The sequence below is a fragment of the Rana temporaria genome, chromosome 2 (genome assembly GCF_905171775.1).
Source record: "Rana temporaria chromosome 2, aRanTem1.1, whole genome shotgun sequence".
Taxonomy (NCBI): Eukaryota; Metazoa; Chordata; class Amphibia; order Anura; family Ranidae; genus Rana; species Rana temporaria.
Window position 1 is genome coordinate 1646789 of NC_053490.1, and position 18285 is coordinate 1665073.

The 18285-nt window shown below is 43.6% G+C and overlaps 2 protein-coding genes across 2 annotated transcripts; both read right to left on the reverse strand.

Moving 5' to 3' along the window:
• Positions 1–4670: 4670 nt before the first annotated feature.
• Positions 4671–6284, reverse strand: LOC120929250 (E3 ubiquitin-protein ligase TRIM39-like). The gene has a single exon (XM_040340559.1). It carries the CDS (start codon positions 6282–6284, stop codon positions 4671–4673), a length of 1614 nt encoding a protein of 537 aa, XP_040196493.1.
• Positions 6285–16001: 9717 nt separating this feature from the next.
• Positions 16002–17603, reverse strand: LOC120929274 (E3 ubiquitin-protein ligase TRIM39-like). The gene has a single exon (XM_040340598.1). It carries the CDS (start codon positions 17601–17603, stop codon positions 16002–16004), a length of 1602 nt encoding a protein of 533 aa, XP_040196532.1.
• Between the last annotated feature and the right edge of the window lie 682 nt (positions 17604–18285).

The window sequence follows — 18285 nt, forward strand, 5'->3', positions numbered from 1 at the left end:
ATTATACAGGATTTATATGGCGCCAACAATTTGCACAGCAGTTTACAACATGAGGACAGACAGTAACAGGTACAATACAATTCAATACTAGGGGGAGAACCCCTGGGGAATGAAGAACCTCATTTATGGGGAATGGCAGACCTTAGAAATGGGAAATAGAAGACCTGAATTATAGAAGTTGGAGGAGCTCAGTTATGGGGGATGGAGGAGCTCAGTTATGGGGGATGGAAGAAATCAGATATGGGGGATTGAAGACCTCAGTTATGAAGGATCTCTGTTATGGGGAATGGAGGATCTCTGTTATGGGGAATAGAGGAGATCAGTTATGGGGGGTGGAGGAGATCAGTTATAGGGGATGGAAGACCTCAGCTATGGCGTGGAGGATCTCAGTTATGGGGGATGGAGGACCTCAGTTATATAGGATGGAGGACCTCAGTTATGAAGGATGGAGGAGCTCAGTTATGGAGGATCTCAGTTATGGGGGATGGAGGACCTCAGTTATGGAGGATGGAGGATCTCAGTTATGGAGGATGGAGGACCTCAACTATGGGGGATGGAGGACCTCAACTATGGGGGATGGAGGACCTCATTTATGGAGGATGGAGGAGCTCAGTTATGGAGGAATGGAGGATCTTAGTTATGGAGGATCTCAGTTATATAGGATGGAGGACCTCAGTTATGGAGGATGGAAGAGCTCAGTTATGGAGGAATGAAGGATCTTAGTTACGGAGGATGGAGGATCTCACTACGTATCTGCCTTTGAGAATCGGTGTAAAGATACGACGTGCAGATTTGAAATTACGGGGGCATATCTGGAGATACGCCGCCGTATGTTGTTGCTGAATCTAGCCCATATTATTTATTGATAACATTGTGTAAAAAACTATTTAATTTCATTTTCATTTCCCATTTTCCAAAAATATGTGGAAGAAAAATGAAGTCTTCAAAATACTCACCATGCCTCTTATAACATACCTTGATGTGTTTTCTTTCCAAAATGGGGCAATTTATTGGGGGTCACTCCTGTCCTGGCACTTCATGGACTAAAGAAATGTGATTGGTAGTCAGGAAATTAGCTGCGTATTTTATGTGTAATTTACAGTATGATCCTCGAAAGCTCAAAGGTGCTCCTTGGATTTTGGGCCTTCTATGCATCTAGGCTGTGAAAAAGTCTCACACATGTGATATCCCCATACTCAGGAGGAATAGCAGAATGTGTTTTGGGGTGTAATTCTAAGTAAGTCTATGATATGTGTTAGAAATATATTATTTATTGACAATATTGTGTAAAAGAAATGTAATTAAATCATTTAACATTTTTAAAGAATATGTGGATGAAAAATGAAGTCTTCAAAACACTTACCATGCCTCTTTGAAAATGCCTTGAGGTGTTTTCTTTTTAAAATGGTGCCATTTAATGGTGGTTTCTCATGTCCTGGCACTTCAGGGACTAAAGAAATGCGATTGGTAGTCAGGAAATTCGATGTGTCATTTATGTGTAATTTACCATATGCTTCAAGAAAGCCCAAAGGTGCTCCTTCGATTTTGGGCCTTCTATGCATCTAGGCAGTGAAAAAGTCTCTCACATGTGGTATCTCCATACTCAGGAGGTATAGAAGAATGTGTTTTGGGGTGTAATTCTAAGTAAGTCTATGCTATGTGTTAGAAATATATCATTCATTGACAACATTGTTAAAAAACAATTACATTTCATTTTAATTTCCCATCTTCCAAATATTTGTGAAAGAGAAAAATTAAGTCTTCAAAAAACTCACAATGCCTCTTATAAAATACCATGAGGTGTTTTCTATTCAAAATTGTGCCATTTAATGGTGGTTTCTCCTGTCCTGGAAATTCAAGGATTAAAGAAATATGATTGGCAGTCAGGAAATTAGATGTGTAAGTAAGTAACAATATGCTTCTTGAAAGCCCAAAGGTGCTCTTTGGATTTTGGGTCTTCTATGCATCCAGTCTGTGAAAAAGTCTCACACATGTGATATCCCCATACTCAGGAGTTATAGCAGAATGTTTTTGGGGTGTAATTGTAAGTATGACTATGCTGTGTGTGAGAAATAAAAAAATTACAACTTTGTACATTAAAAAAATAACTCATTTTATTTAACTTCTTAATTTCCCCCAAATTTTGACAAACATTTAAAACTTCAAAAAAATCACCATACCACTTAATAAATGACGTAGACTGTCTACTTTACAAAAAGGGGTGATTTGAGGGGTATTTGTACTGTCCTGGCAATTTAGGGCTTTAAGACATGAGCCGTCAGCACATCAGGAGTGATCGATTTGATATATATATATATATATATATATATATATATATATATATATATATATATATATATATATCCCATAGTTTGTAGACTTTATAAATTTCACACAGACTAAATCATATAAACTGATTTGGGTTATTTTTTTCTTTACTAAAGAAATTGTACACAGAATACATTTTGGTCTAAATCTATGAAGAAAGATTATTTATTTGTAAATTGTAAAAATTGTAAAATATAACAGAAACAAAGAAAAACGTGTGTATGTTTTCAGTTATTTTTTTTTTCATTTCCAAATTTTTAGTATTTTGTCATTTATATAGCAAAAAAAAACACCAAAAGAAAGCTCTACCTGTCTCAAAATAATGATAACAATGACATTTTGTGACAGTGTTGTATGACTGAGTGATTGTCATTCAAAGTGTGACAGCGATGAAATCTAAACATTGTCCTGGGCAAGAAGGGGGATGAAACGCTCCGGGATTGAAGGGGTTAATATGACATTTATTGGTTCTATGTATACATCAAAGACAATTATAGAGGAAGAGAAGGGCGGGGCCCCCAACACAGGGCCTTCCGGAGCTCTGCAAGAAAATCTGTTAATTTAACCCTTTACTTGTCCAACCTTCCCCATCAGAGGTGACCAATCATATAACAGAGATCAGCGTCCACGATCCGCCAATGGAATTATCTTTATCATTGGAATAAAATCAGGAAGAAGATCTCTCTTGATTTGTAATTGTGTAAAAATGATCCTTATATTACAGCTGATTATTGTGTATTGATCATTGGTAATCATTGGGGCAGCAGAGCTAGGAGATATCGGCCACCTAGGCCATGGCGTCATGTTGTCACATTAATAATACATTTGGTTTTATATAAACATCTCTATATGTCACCGATCAGCAGCTCTGGCGCACACATATGTATTCCTATACACGGGACCGGGACAAGGGAGGGGCAGGAGGGACAGCTGCCCAGGGCACTGTGGGATCATGTGAGTTGGAGGGGAGGGTGGAATTTGGGGGGCAGCGAGGGGTAAGAATTGTTCTAGGAATGGAAAATTAGAGGTGTGCTAGGAGTGGTGATTTAGGGGGATTTGTGTTGGGAGGGGGAAGAAGACCTCTGCCAGAGGGAGAAATTTGGGGGGGTTATGCTAGAAGATGTGATATAGTAGAGGGGGACAGGGAAATGTTCTGAGTGGGAACGTTGTTTCTTTGGGGGGGGGATTTGTGCTAGTGGGTATGAAAGGGAGGTATTTGTGCTAGGAAGGGAAATTGAGAGGTGGGGAGGATTTGTGCTAGGAACGGGTTGGGGGGAGGGACTTGGACTTAGGCTTGGAGGGGGAATGTTGAGGCTGGCAGGGGGTAACAATATTTCTAGGAGGGGAAATTTGGGGGTGTGTGCAAGGAGTGGTGATTTAGGGGGATTTGTGTTGGGAGGGGCTGGGGGGGAAGAGGACTTCTGATAGAAGGATGGATTTGTGGGGTCTATGCTAGAAGAAGTGATATAGTAGAGGGGGAAGGGAAATGTTCTGGGAGGGGATTTTTTTGTGGGGGGGGATTTGTGTTATTAGGTATACATGGGGAAAGGGGGCATTTGTGTTAGGGGGGAGTTTTTTTTTGGGGGGGGGGGGGATTTGTGCTAGTAGGTATGAATGGGAGGTATTTGCTAGGATGGGAAATTTGGGAGGTGAGGAGGATTTGTGCTAGGAACGGGTTGGGGGAGGGACTTGGGATAGAAGGGGGAATGTGGAGGCTCGCAGGGGGTAAGAATGTTTCTAGGAGGGGAAATTTGGGGGGGGGATTTGTGCTTGTAGGTATAATGCTCTTATTCTGGGGGGGGGGTGCAGTTTGGCATGTTCCCCCTAGGCTCTAGATGACCTTGCCTATAAAAAAAATACATCAATATACTGTATATGAAATATTGTAGTTGTGTATATATAATTTATTGATTATTTTACATCAACCCCCGCCATTTTTTTTTGGTCCCATTGGATAGACTTTCCCTCACTTCCTGTCTCAGAGATACAACAGGAAGAGAGAGGAAGTCTCTCCCAATATGGAAGATAGACAATAGTTGTCTCTGGAACAAGGGACCCCATTGGAAGATATTCCCTCTTCTGCTGACAACTCAGCAATTTGGGTTTCCCAAAATGTTCATCAGGACATACGGAGGGGGTGAATCTCCCCAGCTGGGGGCAATAGATAATAATAAGACCCAGCAGAGGGTCTAACCCTTTCACCCTCCATCCAAAACTAAAAACAAGCTAGGTTATGGACAGTGTGCGTCTGAGTGTTGGGGGTTTTCTTAAGCACAATTTTCATTTTTCCTCCAATCATAGCCCTCCTTTTATGTGATGTCACCAGATTCTCAGTAGATTTTTCATTGCTGATGATTTATCGCCTTCCCCCCACGTATCTTTAAATACCCATAATCATCCCACACACCGATCACCACATGGAGGGGCTCGGTGAAGGTGGCGGTGAAGGTGAGGACGTGTGTGACGGGGACAGTCATATTATAAAAGGAGATCTTCCCAGCCTCGTAATCCAGATACATCCTGATTATCTTACTACTAGAATTGTGATAGTACCTATGTTCATTCCTGTCCTCTAATCCCCAATTATCAATGTACTTATGTATACCCCAGTATTTGTTCTTGTATGGCCCTAGGTCAGGGTGTTGCCTTTTGTAACATATATCGGGTTTCCAGTTCCTTTTTACACTGGGGTAACACATCCCGATATCCCAATAACCCGATCCCCCAACCTCCACCTCCCAGTCATGCCGCCCTGAGGAGAAACTCTGACTGCTCATTACCTGAGAAAACTTACACCTCTTTGGTGTTTCTGGAAGATCCATGAATGGTGATGGAAGGGCAGTCACAGTTTTCCCGTCTTCTGAGATTTGTAGCTTATCACCAGCTGTGCTTTCATCCAGAAACTTGTCTCCAGCTCCCTCCATCCTGTTATTTATCCCAGACATGATATCAGATAATCCTGTGTGCAATGTGTGTGAGATCCCAACCATGTCCAGATCCCTGAGGTTATCGTGTCTCTCCCGGTCCTCATCATCTCCATCCTCAGTATCACACAAGTCCCCAGTCTCTGATTTCTGTAGGACAATCAGTGGATCCGTCATGTTGCACAGCTCCTCAATGTCACCCATCTTCCTGGACAGCTCCTCCTTCTTTATCTCCAGCTCCCGGGTCATTTCCAGCATGGAGACGGAGATCTTCTCAACCTGCCCAGAGATCTCCCCCAGGACTTTCTTCTCCAGGTCTTCCAGATGTCTCCTGAGGTTTCCAAGCAGGATGGCGATCTTTGATTTCTCCCCATCTGCTTTATCCATCACTTTCCTCTGGTGTTCTTGAAGACGTAGAATTCTTCTTGCCGCCTCTTTTTTCTTTGTCTTCAGTTTTTGGTGGACGGATTTCAGATTCTCCTTCTTCGTTTCAGAAGCCGCGGACAACATCTTCACCTGGTGGCCGTGGTGAGCTCCATCCAACCTGCAGGCCAGACAGATACAGGCGCCATCCACACTGCAGTAATACTCCAGGATCTTCTTATGGACGGAGCATTTCCTGCTCTCCAGGGAAGTGGTGGGGTCACACAAGACATGTTCTGGTGACTTGCTGTGGACTCTCAGGTGTTTATCGCACAGAGAAGCTTCACAGAGCAGACAGGACTTCACAGCCGGTACAGGAGAGTCCACACAGTGAGTACAGAAGACCTCGGACTTCTCCTCGTCTGGCTGAGTAGACCGGAAGTTCCCTATGATGTTGCACAGAGTTATGTTTCTGTACAGTGCAGGACGATCCTGGAACTTTGTTCTGCATTCAGGACAGGAATACCCTCCAGACCTCCCCTGTATATCCAACACATGATCAATACAGTCCCGGCAGAAGTTGTGTCCACATAACAGCATTACAGGATCTGTATAAATGTTCAGACAGACGGAACAGTCCAGCTCCCTCCTCAGATCAGCAGACGCCATCGCTAAGAGCAGAAGAATGAAGTGATCGTCTCCGATACTCAGGAAGAATGTAGCTGGGAGTGATCTTCATTTCCTGTTGAGAATGAGGAGGAGGAGCTGACTGGCTGTGTGTGCGAGATAACGATGGAGGAGGGTTGTGTAATGTTAGAAGGCCAATAGGAAGTGAGATTCCTGCTCTCATCTACGGAGAACAGAGCTGTGTATATAGAGACTTTGTATTCTTTACAACAAGTGAGAGCAGTCGGGGAAAGGAATGCAAAGAATGTGTCTCCCTGGAGGGGATTAACTCCTTCCAACCTGAAGAGAAGGAAATAAATAGTCCGATCTCAGTGTTTGCTGAGGACACAAAGCTAAAGCAGGACAAAAACTTCCCCACGGGATACAGAAACTTTACAGGAAGCCCTCAATATAATAGAGGGGAGGGAGACTGTATGGTAGACGGGGATCAATGTAGGAAAAAGTAAAGCGATGCATGTAAGTAGGGATGAGCCGAACAGCCCCCCCCCCCCAGTTTTGGTTCACATCCAGAACACGTGAACAGACCGATGTTCACGTGAACTTTCGAACCTCGTTAAAGTCTATGGAACTCGAACTTTCAAAATGCAAATTTTAATGGCTAATATGCAAGTAATTGTCCTAAAAAAGTGTTTGGTGACCCGGGTCCTGCCCCAGGGGACATGTATCAATGCAAAAAAACTGTTTTAAAAATAGCCGTTTTTTCGGGAGCAGTGATTTAATAATGCTTAAAGTGAAAAAAAAATGTGAAATATTCCTTTAAATATCGTACCTGGGGGGTGTCTAAAGTATGCTTGTGAAGTGGCGCGTGTTTCCCGTGTTTAGAACTGTCCCTGCACAAAATGTCATTTCTAAAGGAATAAAAGTCATTTAAAACTGCTTGCGACTTTAATGTAATGTCGGGTCCCGGCAATATGGATGAAAATCATTGATAAAAACAGCATGGGTAACCCCCCCCCCCCCCCAGCCCATTACCAGGCCCTTTGGATCTTGTATGGATATTAAGGGGAACCCAGCACCCAAATTAAAAAAAGAAAAGGCGTGGGGCCCCCAGGCCCTATATACTCTGAACAGCAGTATACAGGAGGTCCAAACAAGACAGGGACTGTAAGTAGAATCTAATTGTAATTTGGAACAGGTACATTTTTTAAGTGTAGCTCCAGCCAAAAAATCTATTTTTAAGCTTTTCTGAAAACATAGAGAAGGGTTATCACCCCTGTAACATTTGTTTTGCTGTCTGTGCATCTGTTCAGAAGATTTCACCTCACTTTCTGTCCCAATGACAAATGGATTTAGAAAATTTGGTTTTTTTTGTGAAACAAGGATTGGTGATAAAGCATCAGTGGACAGGAGACACCTCTTACAGAAGAGAATTTCCCTTCCTAGGGGTAGATTTCCTCTCAGTTCCTGTTGTCTCCTTCCGTTTGCAAGTTGGAGTCGTTTGTAAGTTGGATGTTTGAAAGTAGGGGCCTGACGTATATACTCTGCAGAAATTTGGGCCCTAGGTGTTGGTGTTGCCACAACACTGTAAGCCCTCACAGTTAGTCTTGGTGGGCGCTGGAACGCCCTGCTGTGAAATATTAGATCAAAAATTGTAATTACATGCCCCTGTTGAACAGGGGCAGAAAAATTGGGCCTTAGGCGCTGGTGGCGGTCCCCAGAACCAAAAATGTTCTTACAAGCTATCAACATAAACAGGAGAGAGAGCATGTCACTCAGCATAAGTCACTCAGTATCAGCATAGGTAGTCTTGAAGGGATCAGCATCGGGTGCTTGGTAGCTGGTGGTGATCCAAGACTGATTCATTTTTATGAAGGTCAGACGATCGACCAAGTCGGTTGAGAGGCCCACCCTGTGATCGGTTACAAAGCCTCCAGCAGCACTGAATGTGCGTTCTGAAAGAACGCTGGATGCAGGACAAGCCAGTAGCTCAATTGCATACTGTGCAAGCTCTGGCCAGTGATCCATCCTCAAGACCCAGTAAGCCAGAGGATTTTCGGTGGGAAAGGTGTCCAAGTCTGATCTTGCCCCTAGGTATTCCCGCACCATGTAAACCAGACGCTGGTGATGGTTGCTGGCACAATCATACCTTGGGGCTGCGGACTACAAAATTGTCTGAACGCATCGGTCAGACGGCCACATTCTCCACCGCTCCTTCTGTGACTCACCGAAGCCTCAGCAACACGTTGTCCAGGACCAGGAATTTGTAACCTCCCAGTCTCTGGGAACGCGTTTCACAGACCCTTCTGCAAGGCCTCCCAAAGACGTTTCATCTTCTGCTCCCTCTGAGACAGCTGGATAAAGTCCGCAACCTTATTCTTCTAACGTGGATCAAGGAGATTTGCCAGCCAGTAATGATCCCTCTCCTTGATACCACTAATACAAGGATCCTTCCGCAGGCTTTGCAGGATCAGGGAGGCCATGCAGCGTATGTTTGCTGAGGTATTCGGTCCGGAGTCCTCTGGGTCACTGAGGACGACATGATCCGCAGCCACCTCATCCCAGCCACGTACAAGTCCATGGGTTTCTTGGGACCGTAAATGATCTCTTGAAGACTGCTGCTGCTGCTGATGCTGAGTGCTAGGCTCCACCTCCATTCTGACACAATCCTCCTCCTCGTCCTCCACCTCCTCTTCCTGTGTGATAGGCAGGCAAGCAGGAAAACTGTCTGGATAAAGGTGGCCCTGAGACGTAAGGAAGTCCTCCTCTTCCTCCCTCTGTTCTGCCTCAAGTGCCCTGTCCATTATTCCATGCAGCGTGTGCTCCAACAGGTGGACAAGAGGGACAGTGTCACTGATGCATGCACTGTCAGTGATCACCATCCTCGTGGCCTCCTCAAATGGTGACTGGACAGTACATGTATCCCTGATCATGACCCACTGGCATGGGGAAAAAAACAAGCTCCCCTGGCCCTGTCCTGGTGCCATATTGGCACAGGTACTCATTGATGGTCCTCTGCTGTGTGTGCAGCTGCTGCAGCATGGCCAACGTAGAGTTCCATCTGGTGGGCATGTCAGAGATTAGGCGGTTCTTGGGCAGGTTGTATTCCTTTTGGTGGTCAGCAATCAGAGCACTGGAATTATTTGACCAGTGGAAATGCACACAGAGTTTCCTGTTAAGGACGTGAGCCAAACTGGGCACATGGGTCAGCTGTCCCTGTCGCAGGGCGGAGAGGAGGTTGGTGCCATTGTCGCAAACCACCATTCCTGGCTTAATTTGGCATGGCGTCAACCACCTCTGAGCCTGCTCCTGCAGAGCTGACAGAACCTCTGCCCCAGTGTGGCTCCTGTCCCCCAAGCACACCAGCTCTAGCACCGCATGGCATCTCTTTGCCTGCGTACTTGCGTAGCCCCTCGTACGCCTACGGAGCACCGCTGGTTCCAAGGACAAATCAGCACAGGAAGAGGACATGGAGGAAGAAGAAGAGGAGGGGGTGGAGAAGAGAGGTGTGTCAGAATCACCACTAGTAGCATTTTGGAGGCATGGTGGCCAAAGCATACAGGTCATAGTGCATGCTTGGCCAATCATCAGCCAGCAATGCACTGCGATGACGCAGTGAATTATGGGCCGTGATGTGCCGCTCAAATTTGGCGCAAACGGCCCATAATGTTCAAAATTTGGCGAACAAGCAAACAGCCGATGTTGGAGTCAAACTCAAAGCTCATCCCTAGTCAGGAAATTAAATGTTTGTTCAATACCTACTCCAGTTAATGCGTTGTTTACCTTATACAGTGTCCTTGTTCAAGACAGTATGTTGGACGGACTAAGAGAGCCCCCCATATAAGATTAGAAGAACATGTGGACAATGTGAGGAGGGGTTTCCCCAAGCATAATTTGTCAAAACATTATGCTAAATACCATGATAAAGAAATTAAAAGGACCCTCTTTTTACCCATTGAAAAATTGTGCCCACATTGGAGGGGTACCAATAAAGTTCGCTCAATATCCAAACTTGAAACCCAATGGATTTTTAATATGAAGTCGTTCATCCCAAACGTGGATTGAGACATAAATTGCTTTTTAAATAATGCGTAGATGTCTTAATATAATTTTACTTATGTTTTTATGGTCATTTTTAATTCCTCACCCATAAGGAATTTTATATTTATATATTTTGTTTATAATTTGTTCATTATTATTTAATAGTTGTATAAATGTCAATTATGAATTATGTATGTATACATTTTTTGCGACTTCTCTCTCTGTTTCTCTCTCTCTTAATGCTGGACTCAGTTATGCGTTCTTGGTTTTGTCCACAAGATGGCAGTCTTCTGCTTATACTCCACTCACTCCTGTTTTGCTCTTTATACGTTGTACGTTAACACGTAGACGCTTGTGTCTCTTTTATTATGCCCTTTTTGTAACTGCCCTTGGTCAAAATGGAGTTTCGTTGCTATATAAGGGCTTTGCGATGACGTCGCGCCCGCAGCCTATCCCCGACGACATCTTTTATGACGAAACGCGTAGGTGTGGCCTAGCTGGAACGTCATCACGCATTACTCAGGAAGACACGCAATTACAGAGCTCAGCAGATAGGAGAAAGCTCAGAGGAGACGCCGCTTCCCCTGATTACATTCACCGCGCTCAATTTTCATTTCAATTGTAAGTGTTACTTTACATTTTAATAAATCCGCTTTCATTACGGTATTACACTATGGGGTCTTCCCTTATTTGTCATTCCATGGGCGTTTGAATTCAGCCGCATACCTCTTGGAGCGATCATATTTTGGATTTGTCCCTTCAATACATTTGCCTGGAGATAGTCTGCCCGGGAAGACTTTAAACATCCCTGCGCCTGACATGACCGATGTAACGACGGTCATATACATGTGGAAAGGAGACTACATCTAACGAATTTGGTGTCCTTTCCGTGGAGGAATTCCGTTTGTGTGATTCTTTTTCTGATAAAGATCACTGTTTATGAACTTTTTATTTTGTTTGTTTATTTTTTATTTTGTTTGTTTATTTTTTTTTTTTTTTTGGTTGAACTGGATGGACTTGTGTCTTTTTTCAACCTGACTAACTATGTAACTATGTAACTATGTAACTTAATTTTTTATTTATTTGTGGATCACATCTTTTGGACTTTTTTTCATCATCATTCACATGATTTTTTATGCCTTATCATTAATTATCATCTTTTACACAGCGTTGTACCTTGTTTTTTATATATAGGAAATTAAATGTGTAATTTATGTCCCTAGAACACCTGATAATACGCCTTAGATTTTGGGCTTCTCCATGTAGTTAGGCTGTCAAAAAGTCTCACAAGTGTGGTATCCCCATACTTGGTAGGAGCAGTAGAATGTTTTTCAAGCCTATTGCATGTGTGAGAAATATTGTGTTTTTGACAATTATGTTTAATTTTTATTCCAAATTTTCCAAAAACATGTGCCACAAAAATTCTTCAAAAGACGCAACATGGCTCTTTTAGAAAACACCTTGAGGTGTTTTCTTTCCAAAATGGGACTATTTAATAGGGGTTTCTCCTGTCCTGGATCTTCAGGGACTCAATAAATGTGATTGGTAGTCAGGAAATTAGATACATACTTTATGTTCCTTAAAAGCCCAAAGCCCAAAGTCTTCAAAAGACTCACCATGCCTTTTAAAAAATACCTTGGAGTATTTGCTTTCCAAAATATGGCCATTGTGTGGGTGTTTCCACTGTCCTGGTGATTCAGGGCCTCCCAGAATGTGATAGGTAGTCAGAAAATGAGATGCATAATTTATGCCCTTAGAAAATCTGAAGGTGCTCCTTGGATTTTGGTCCTCTTTATGCATCTAGACCAGGGATCCTCAAACTACGGCCCTCCAGCTGTTGTAGAACTACACATCCCATGAGGCATTGTAACACACTGACATTCACAGACATGACTAGGCATGATGGGAATTGTAGTTCCTGCACAACTGAAGGGCCGTAGTTTGAAGACCCCTGATCTAGACTGTGAAAAAGTTTTACACATGTGGTATCCCCATACTCAGGAGGTATAACATGGTGTGTTTTGGGGTGTAATTCTAAGTAAATCTATGCTATGTGTTAGAAATATGTTATTTATTGACAACATTGTGTAAAAAAAACTATTACATTTCATTTTAATTTTCTATTTTCAAAAAATATGTGGAAGAAAAGTGTCTTCAAAACACTTACCATGCCTCTTAAAAAATACCTTGAGGTGTTTTCTTTCCAAAAGTGTGCCATTTAATGGGGGTTTCTCCTGTCCTGGCACTTCAGAGACTAAAGAAATGCAATTGGTAGTCAGGAAATTAGATGCATAATTTATGTGTAATTTACTGTATGCTTCTTGAAAGCCCAAAGGTGCTCCTTGAATTCTGGGCCTTCTATGTATCTAGGCTGTGAAAACATCTCACACATGTGATATCCCCATACTCAGGAGGAGTAGCAGAATGTGTTTTGGGGTGTAATTGAAACTATGACTATGCTGTGTGTGAGAAATAAAAAAAAAAAATTACAACTTTATATAAAAAAAAACACATTTTATTTAATTTAATATCCCCAAAATTTAGACAAACATTTACAACTTCAAAAAAATGACCATACCTCTTACTAAATACCTTAGACTGACTACATTCCAAAAAGGAGTGATTTGTCTGAAGTACAGTGGAAAGACCTAGAACAGAGACAGATTCCAAGGGGAAGCCTCAGTGAGTTTTTACTCTCAGCTCATCTTACTAAATCCTTAGACAAAAGATATGCCCCTCCGATTTTAGCATCACTGAGAGCTTGGGCCCATCTACGTACAGCTTACAGATGGACTGGTCCCACAGAGCCGTTTAAATTCCCCATAACAGCCATTCATAACCTAATCACGGACATCAATCTCACTTCTTGGAGAGACAAAGGTATAACTCACCTAGAAGATACAATAGAGGGCCCTAACATGATGTCCTTTGAAGCTCTGCAACAGAGATTCAGCCTTCCAACTAGTGAAAGATACAGGTACATCCAGATTTCCCAAATGCTCAAAAAATCTCCTCAGATTTTTACCCACATTCCAGTCCAGATGACAAAATTCTTTCTCCATCCGTCCACTAAACCCAAGGGCATATCTATCTTATACAAGGGCCTACAGGAGAAGGACACATTAGTCAAAGAACATAATATTATAGCTTGGGAGCGAGACTTTGGGGTAAGTTACTCAGTTCAATCTTGGGCAAAATCCATAAGGATTCTGACGGCCTCCACCAGGAGCACCAATCTCCTTGAGATGCACCAGAAACTGTTACTTCGTTGGTACCTCACCCCCCATCGCTTGGCCAAGATGTTCCCAAACGCCAATGCAACTTGTTGGAGGCAGTGTGGAGAGAGGGGTACACTTTTCCACATAATGTGGGAATGCCCGAACATCAGGGCACTATGGTCACAGGTAGAGGGCGTTCTGGCTGGGGTCTCGGACTCCTTCCCACCACTTCATCCTGCCATGGCTATACTGTCCATGGGCATGGATGCAATCCCTAAATCCCAGACAATGGTAGTTTCACACATTCTATTAGCCACCCGCCTAGTAATTCTTAGACATTGGAAGAATATAAATCCCCCCACAATGGCAGAAATTATAAACACGGTGCACACTCACAGCACCTACGAAATCCTCCATGCTTCGGCTTTGGGAAAGTATGAAAAGATAAACAACTTATGGGCTCCATGGCTCATTGGACACAGCAGCAAATAGGTGGTAGGAATGCACTATAACGATAATATGAAACAAAGGTGGGTCATGGTCAGCTAGGGCGTACAACAATGTTGGTAGTGTCAATGTTAATGGACAACAGCCTTTCTGTCCTGTTTTTGATACACTACTCTGATATTTCATTCTTTACTTTTCTCTTCTCTTTATCTTTTTGTTCTATGCTTACTCTTCCTTTGTTCTTCTTGAATTTATGAATACAAGCATATCTTTTGTCACAGTCATATCACTCAAAAATCTACCACAGCGGGAGAGACTTGGGGGGTGAGAGTGGGGGTACGGACCATACTTCCTATATAAGGAGCTGGCCTCCGCGACCATAGAGAGGGATCGCAAGGGGCTAGCTATGGCTACCTACCCTAGGAAAGCCTCCCGGGGTCTCCACACAACTTTGGGACACATGACACTGCAAAAGAACATGAACATGATACGCCGCAGAATGTGTTAATGTGTACTGATACCTATCGTTCCAATGATTTGTGATACTGTACTCATCTAAATCTTATGTATATGTCTACTTCTTCGTTCTGTAATGCATATACTACTTTCTAATGAAAAATTTAATAAAAATTATTGAAAATAAAAAACAAAAAGGAGTGATTTGAGGGGAATTTGTACTGTCTTGGCATTTTAGGGCTTCAAGAAATGAGATTGGGCGTCAGTACATTAGGATTGATCAATTTGTTTGATATATATCGTATTTATCGGCGTATACCGCGCACTTTTTTTCCCTTAAAATCAGGGCAAAATCGTGGGTGCACGATATACACCGATACCCGCTTCCCGCTCTGCGTTTGAACCACTGCGCCGTCATATACCGAGCGCAGTACACTCGGGTATAGTCAGGCAGGCTCAGCTCCGCTCGCGGTCACGTCCTGTGCGTCCTGTACATCCTTTATGCGAGAGGAGCCGAGCCTTCCCGAGTATACCCGAGTGTACTGCGCTCGGTATATGTCGGCGGAGTGGTTCAAACACAGCGCGGGAAGCGGGGATCGGCTGAAAAACACAGCGGGGAGGACACCACGATGGCCGCAGAAGGCCGCCGGACCAGACAAGGCCGCCGATTGACGCGATGGACGCCGGGCAAGACACCGACGAGGGGCATCCAAACTGTAAGTATTTCTTTTTTTTCAGAAATTTTTCTTCTAGGTTGGGGGTGCGCGCTATACGCTGGGGCGCGTTATAGGAAGATAAATACGGTATATCATAGTTTGTAGACTTTAAAAATTTCACACAGAATAAATAATATAAACTGATTTGGGTTATTTTTTTCTTTACCAAAGAAATTGTACACAGAATACATTTTGGTCTAAATATATGAAGAAAGATTATTTGTGTTTTTTTTTTCATTTACAATTTTTTTGTATTTTTTCATTTATATTGCAAAACATGAGTGGTGATTTAAGGGCATTTATGTTGGGAGGGGGTGGGGGGAGGGGACTTCTGCTAGAAGGAGGAATTTGGGGGGGTCTATGCTAGAAGAGGTGATATAGTAGAGGGGGTAGGGGAAATTTTCTGTGAGGAGATTTTTTTGAGGGGGATTTGTGCTACAAGGGAAAATCTGGGGGGGGGGGGGATTTGTTTTAGTAGGTATGAATGCAAGGTATTTGTGCTTGGAGGGGTCATTTTGTAGGGGGAGATCTGTGCTAGGAACGGTTGGGAGGGGACTTGTGAGAGGAGGAGGGAATTGAAGTGGGGGAGAGAATGTGTACTAGGTGGGGAAATCTGAGGGGCAGAGAATTTTTGCAAGAATTTTTTGATTTGGAGGGGGGGCATTTGTGTTGGGGGGATTTGGAGGATGGGGGAGAAAAGATTTGTGCTGGGAGCAGGGATTTCAGCAGGAGGGGTGTATATGTACTGGGAGGAGGGGGATGCATTCTTAGGGGGTAATCATACAGATTAGTGCTCAATTTATCTATTTTTTGGAGGGGTTTTCTAACACTTAATGCTATTAAATATGGGGGGGGGCAGGTTGGCATTCTGGGCAGATTTATCATTACTGATCATTTATTGCCCTCCCCCCACGTATCTTTAAATAATCATAATCATCCCACACACCGATCACCACATGGAGGGGTTCAGTGAAGGTGGCGGTGAAGGTGCAGATGTGTGTGACGGGGACAGTTGTATAATAAAAGGAGATCATCCCGGCCTCGTAATCCAGATACATCCTGATTATCTTACTTTTAGGAGTGTAACAGTACCTGTGTTCATCCGATCCCCAATAAATAACGTACTTATGTACTCCCCAGTATTTATTCGTGTATTCCCCTTGGTCAGGGTGGTCCTCATTGGAGCATATTTCAGGATTCCAGCTCCTCTTTACACTGGGGTAACACATCCCGATATCCCATCTACCTGATCCCCCAATGTCCACCTCCCAGTCATGCCGCCCTGAGGAGAAACTCTGACTGCTCATTACCTGAGAAAACCTAAACCTCTTTGGTGATTCTGGAAGATTCCTGTCTGGTGATGGAAGGGCAGTCACAGTTTTCCCGTCTTCTGAGATTTGTAGCTTATCACCAGCTGTGCTTTCATCCAGAAACTTGTCTCCAGCTCCCTCCATCCTGTTATTTATCCCAGACATGATATCAGATAATCCTGTGTGCAATGTGTGTGAGATCCCAACCATGTCCAGATCCCTGAGGTTATTGTGTCTCTCTCCATCCTCATCATCTCCATCCTCAGTATCACACAAGTCCCCAGTCTCTGATTTCTGTAGGACAATCAGTGGATCCGTCATGTTGCACAGCTCCTCGATGTCACCCATCTTCCTGGACAGCTCCTCCTTCTTTATCTCCAGCTCCCGGGTCATTTCCATTATGGAGACGGAGATCTTCTCTGCCTGCCCGGAGATTTCCCCCAGGACTTTCTTCTCCAGGTCTTCCAGACGTCTCCTGAGGTTTCCAAGCAGGACGGCGATCTTTGATTTCTCCCCATCTGCTTTATCCATCACTTTCCTCTGGTGTTCCTGAAGATTTTGAATTCTTCTCACCGCCTCTTTTTTCTTTGTCTTCAGTTTTTGGTGGACGGTTTTCAGCTTCTCCTTCTTCATTTCAGAAGCCGCACCCAACATCTTCACCTGGTGGCCGTGGTGAGCTCCATCTAATGTGCAGGCCAGACAGATACAGGCGCCATCCACACTGCAGTAATACTCCAGGATCTTCTTATGGACGGAGCATTTCCTGCTCTCCAGGGAAGTAGTGGGGTCACATAAGACGTGTCCTGGTGACTTGCTGTGGACTCTCAGGTGTTTATCACACAGAGAAGCTTCACAGAGCAGACAGGACTTCACAGCCGGTACAGGAGAGTCCACACAGTGAGTACAGAAGACCTCGGACTTCTCCTCGTCTGGCTGAGTAGACCGGAAGTTCTCCACGATGTTGCACAGAGTTATGTTCCTGTACAGTGCAGGCCGATCCTGGAACTCTGTTCTGCATTCAAGACAGGAATACCCTCCAGACCCCTCCTGTGTATCCAACACACGATCAATACAGCCCCGGCAATAGTTATGTCCACATGGCAAGATTACAGGATCGGTATAAATGTTCAGACAGACGGAACAGTCCAGCTCCCTCCTCAGATCAGCAGACTTCATCGCTGAGCAGAAGAATGAAGTGATCGTCTCCGATACTCAGGAAGAATGTAGCTGGGTGTGATCTTCATTTCCTGCTGAGAACGAGGAAGAGGAGCTGACTGGCTGTGTGTGTGAGATAATGATGGAAGAGGGTTGTGTAATGTTAGAAGGTCAATAGGAAGTGATATTTCTGCTCTCATCTACGGAGAACAGAGCTGTGTATATAGAGACTTTGTATTCTTTACAACAAGTGAGAGCAGCCAGGGAAAGGAATGCAAAGAATGCGTCTCCCTGGAGGGGATTAACTCCTTCCAACCTGAAGAGAAGGAGATAAATAGTCCGATCTCAATGTTTTCTGAGCACACAAAGCTAAAGCAGGACAAGAACTTCACAACGGGATACAGAAACTTTACAGGAAGACCTCAATAAAATAGAGGGGGGGGGGACTATATGGTGGACGGGGATCAATGTAGAAAAAAGTAAAGTAACGCATCTGAGAGCTAAAAATACGAATACACATTATACAGGATTTATATGGCGCCAACAGTTTGCACAGCACTTTACAACAAGAGGGCAGACATGACTATGGCCAGCAGATGCCAAAAGCTTAATACAACTACTATAACCCTGCATCCTTATTAAATAAACAAACGACACCCATTTTGGTTTAATTCGGCCGCACCGGCCATTTTAACCATAACAT

Coding starts and splice junctions, on each gene's coding strand:
- LOC120929250 (XM_040340559.1), bottom strand. CDS start 6,284: ATGGCGTCTGCTGATCTGAGGAGGGAGCTGGACTGTTCCGTCTGTCTG.
- LOC120929274 (XM_040340598.1), bottom strand. CDS start 17,603: ATGAAGTCTGCTGATCTGAGGAGGGAGCTGGACTGTTCCGTCTGTCTG.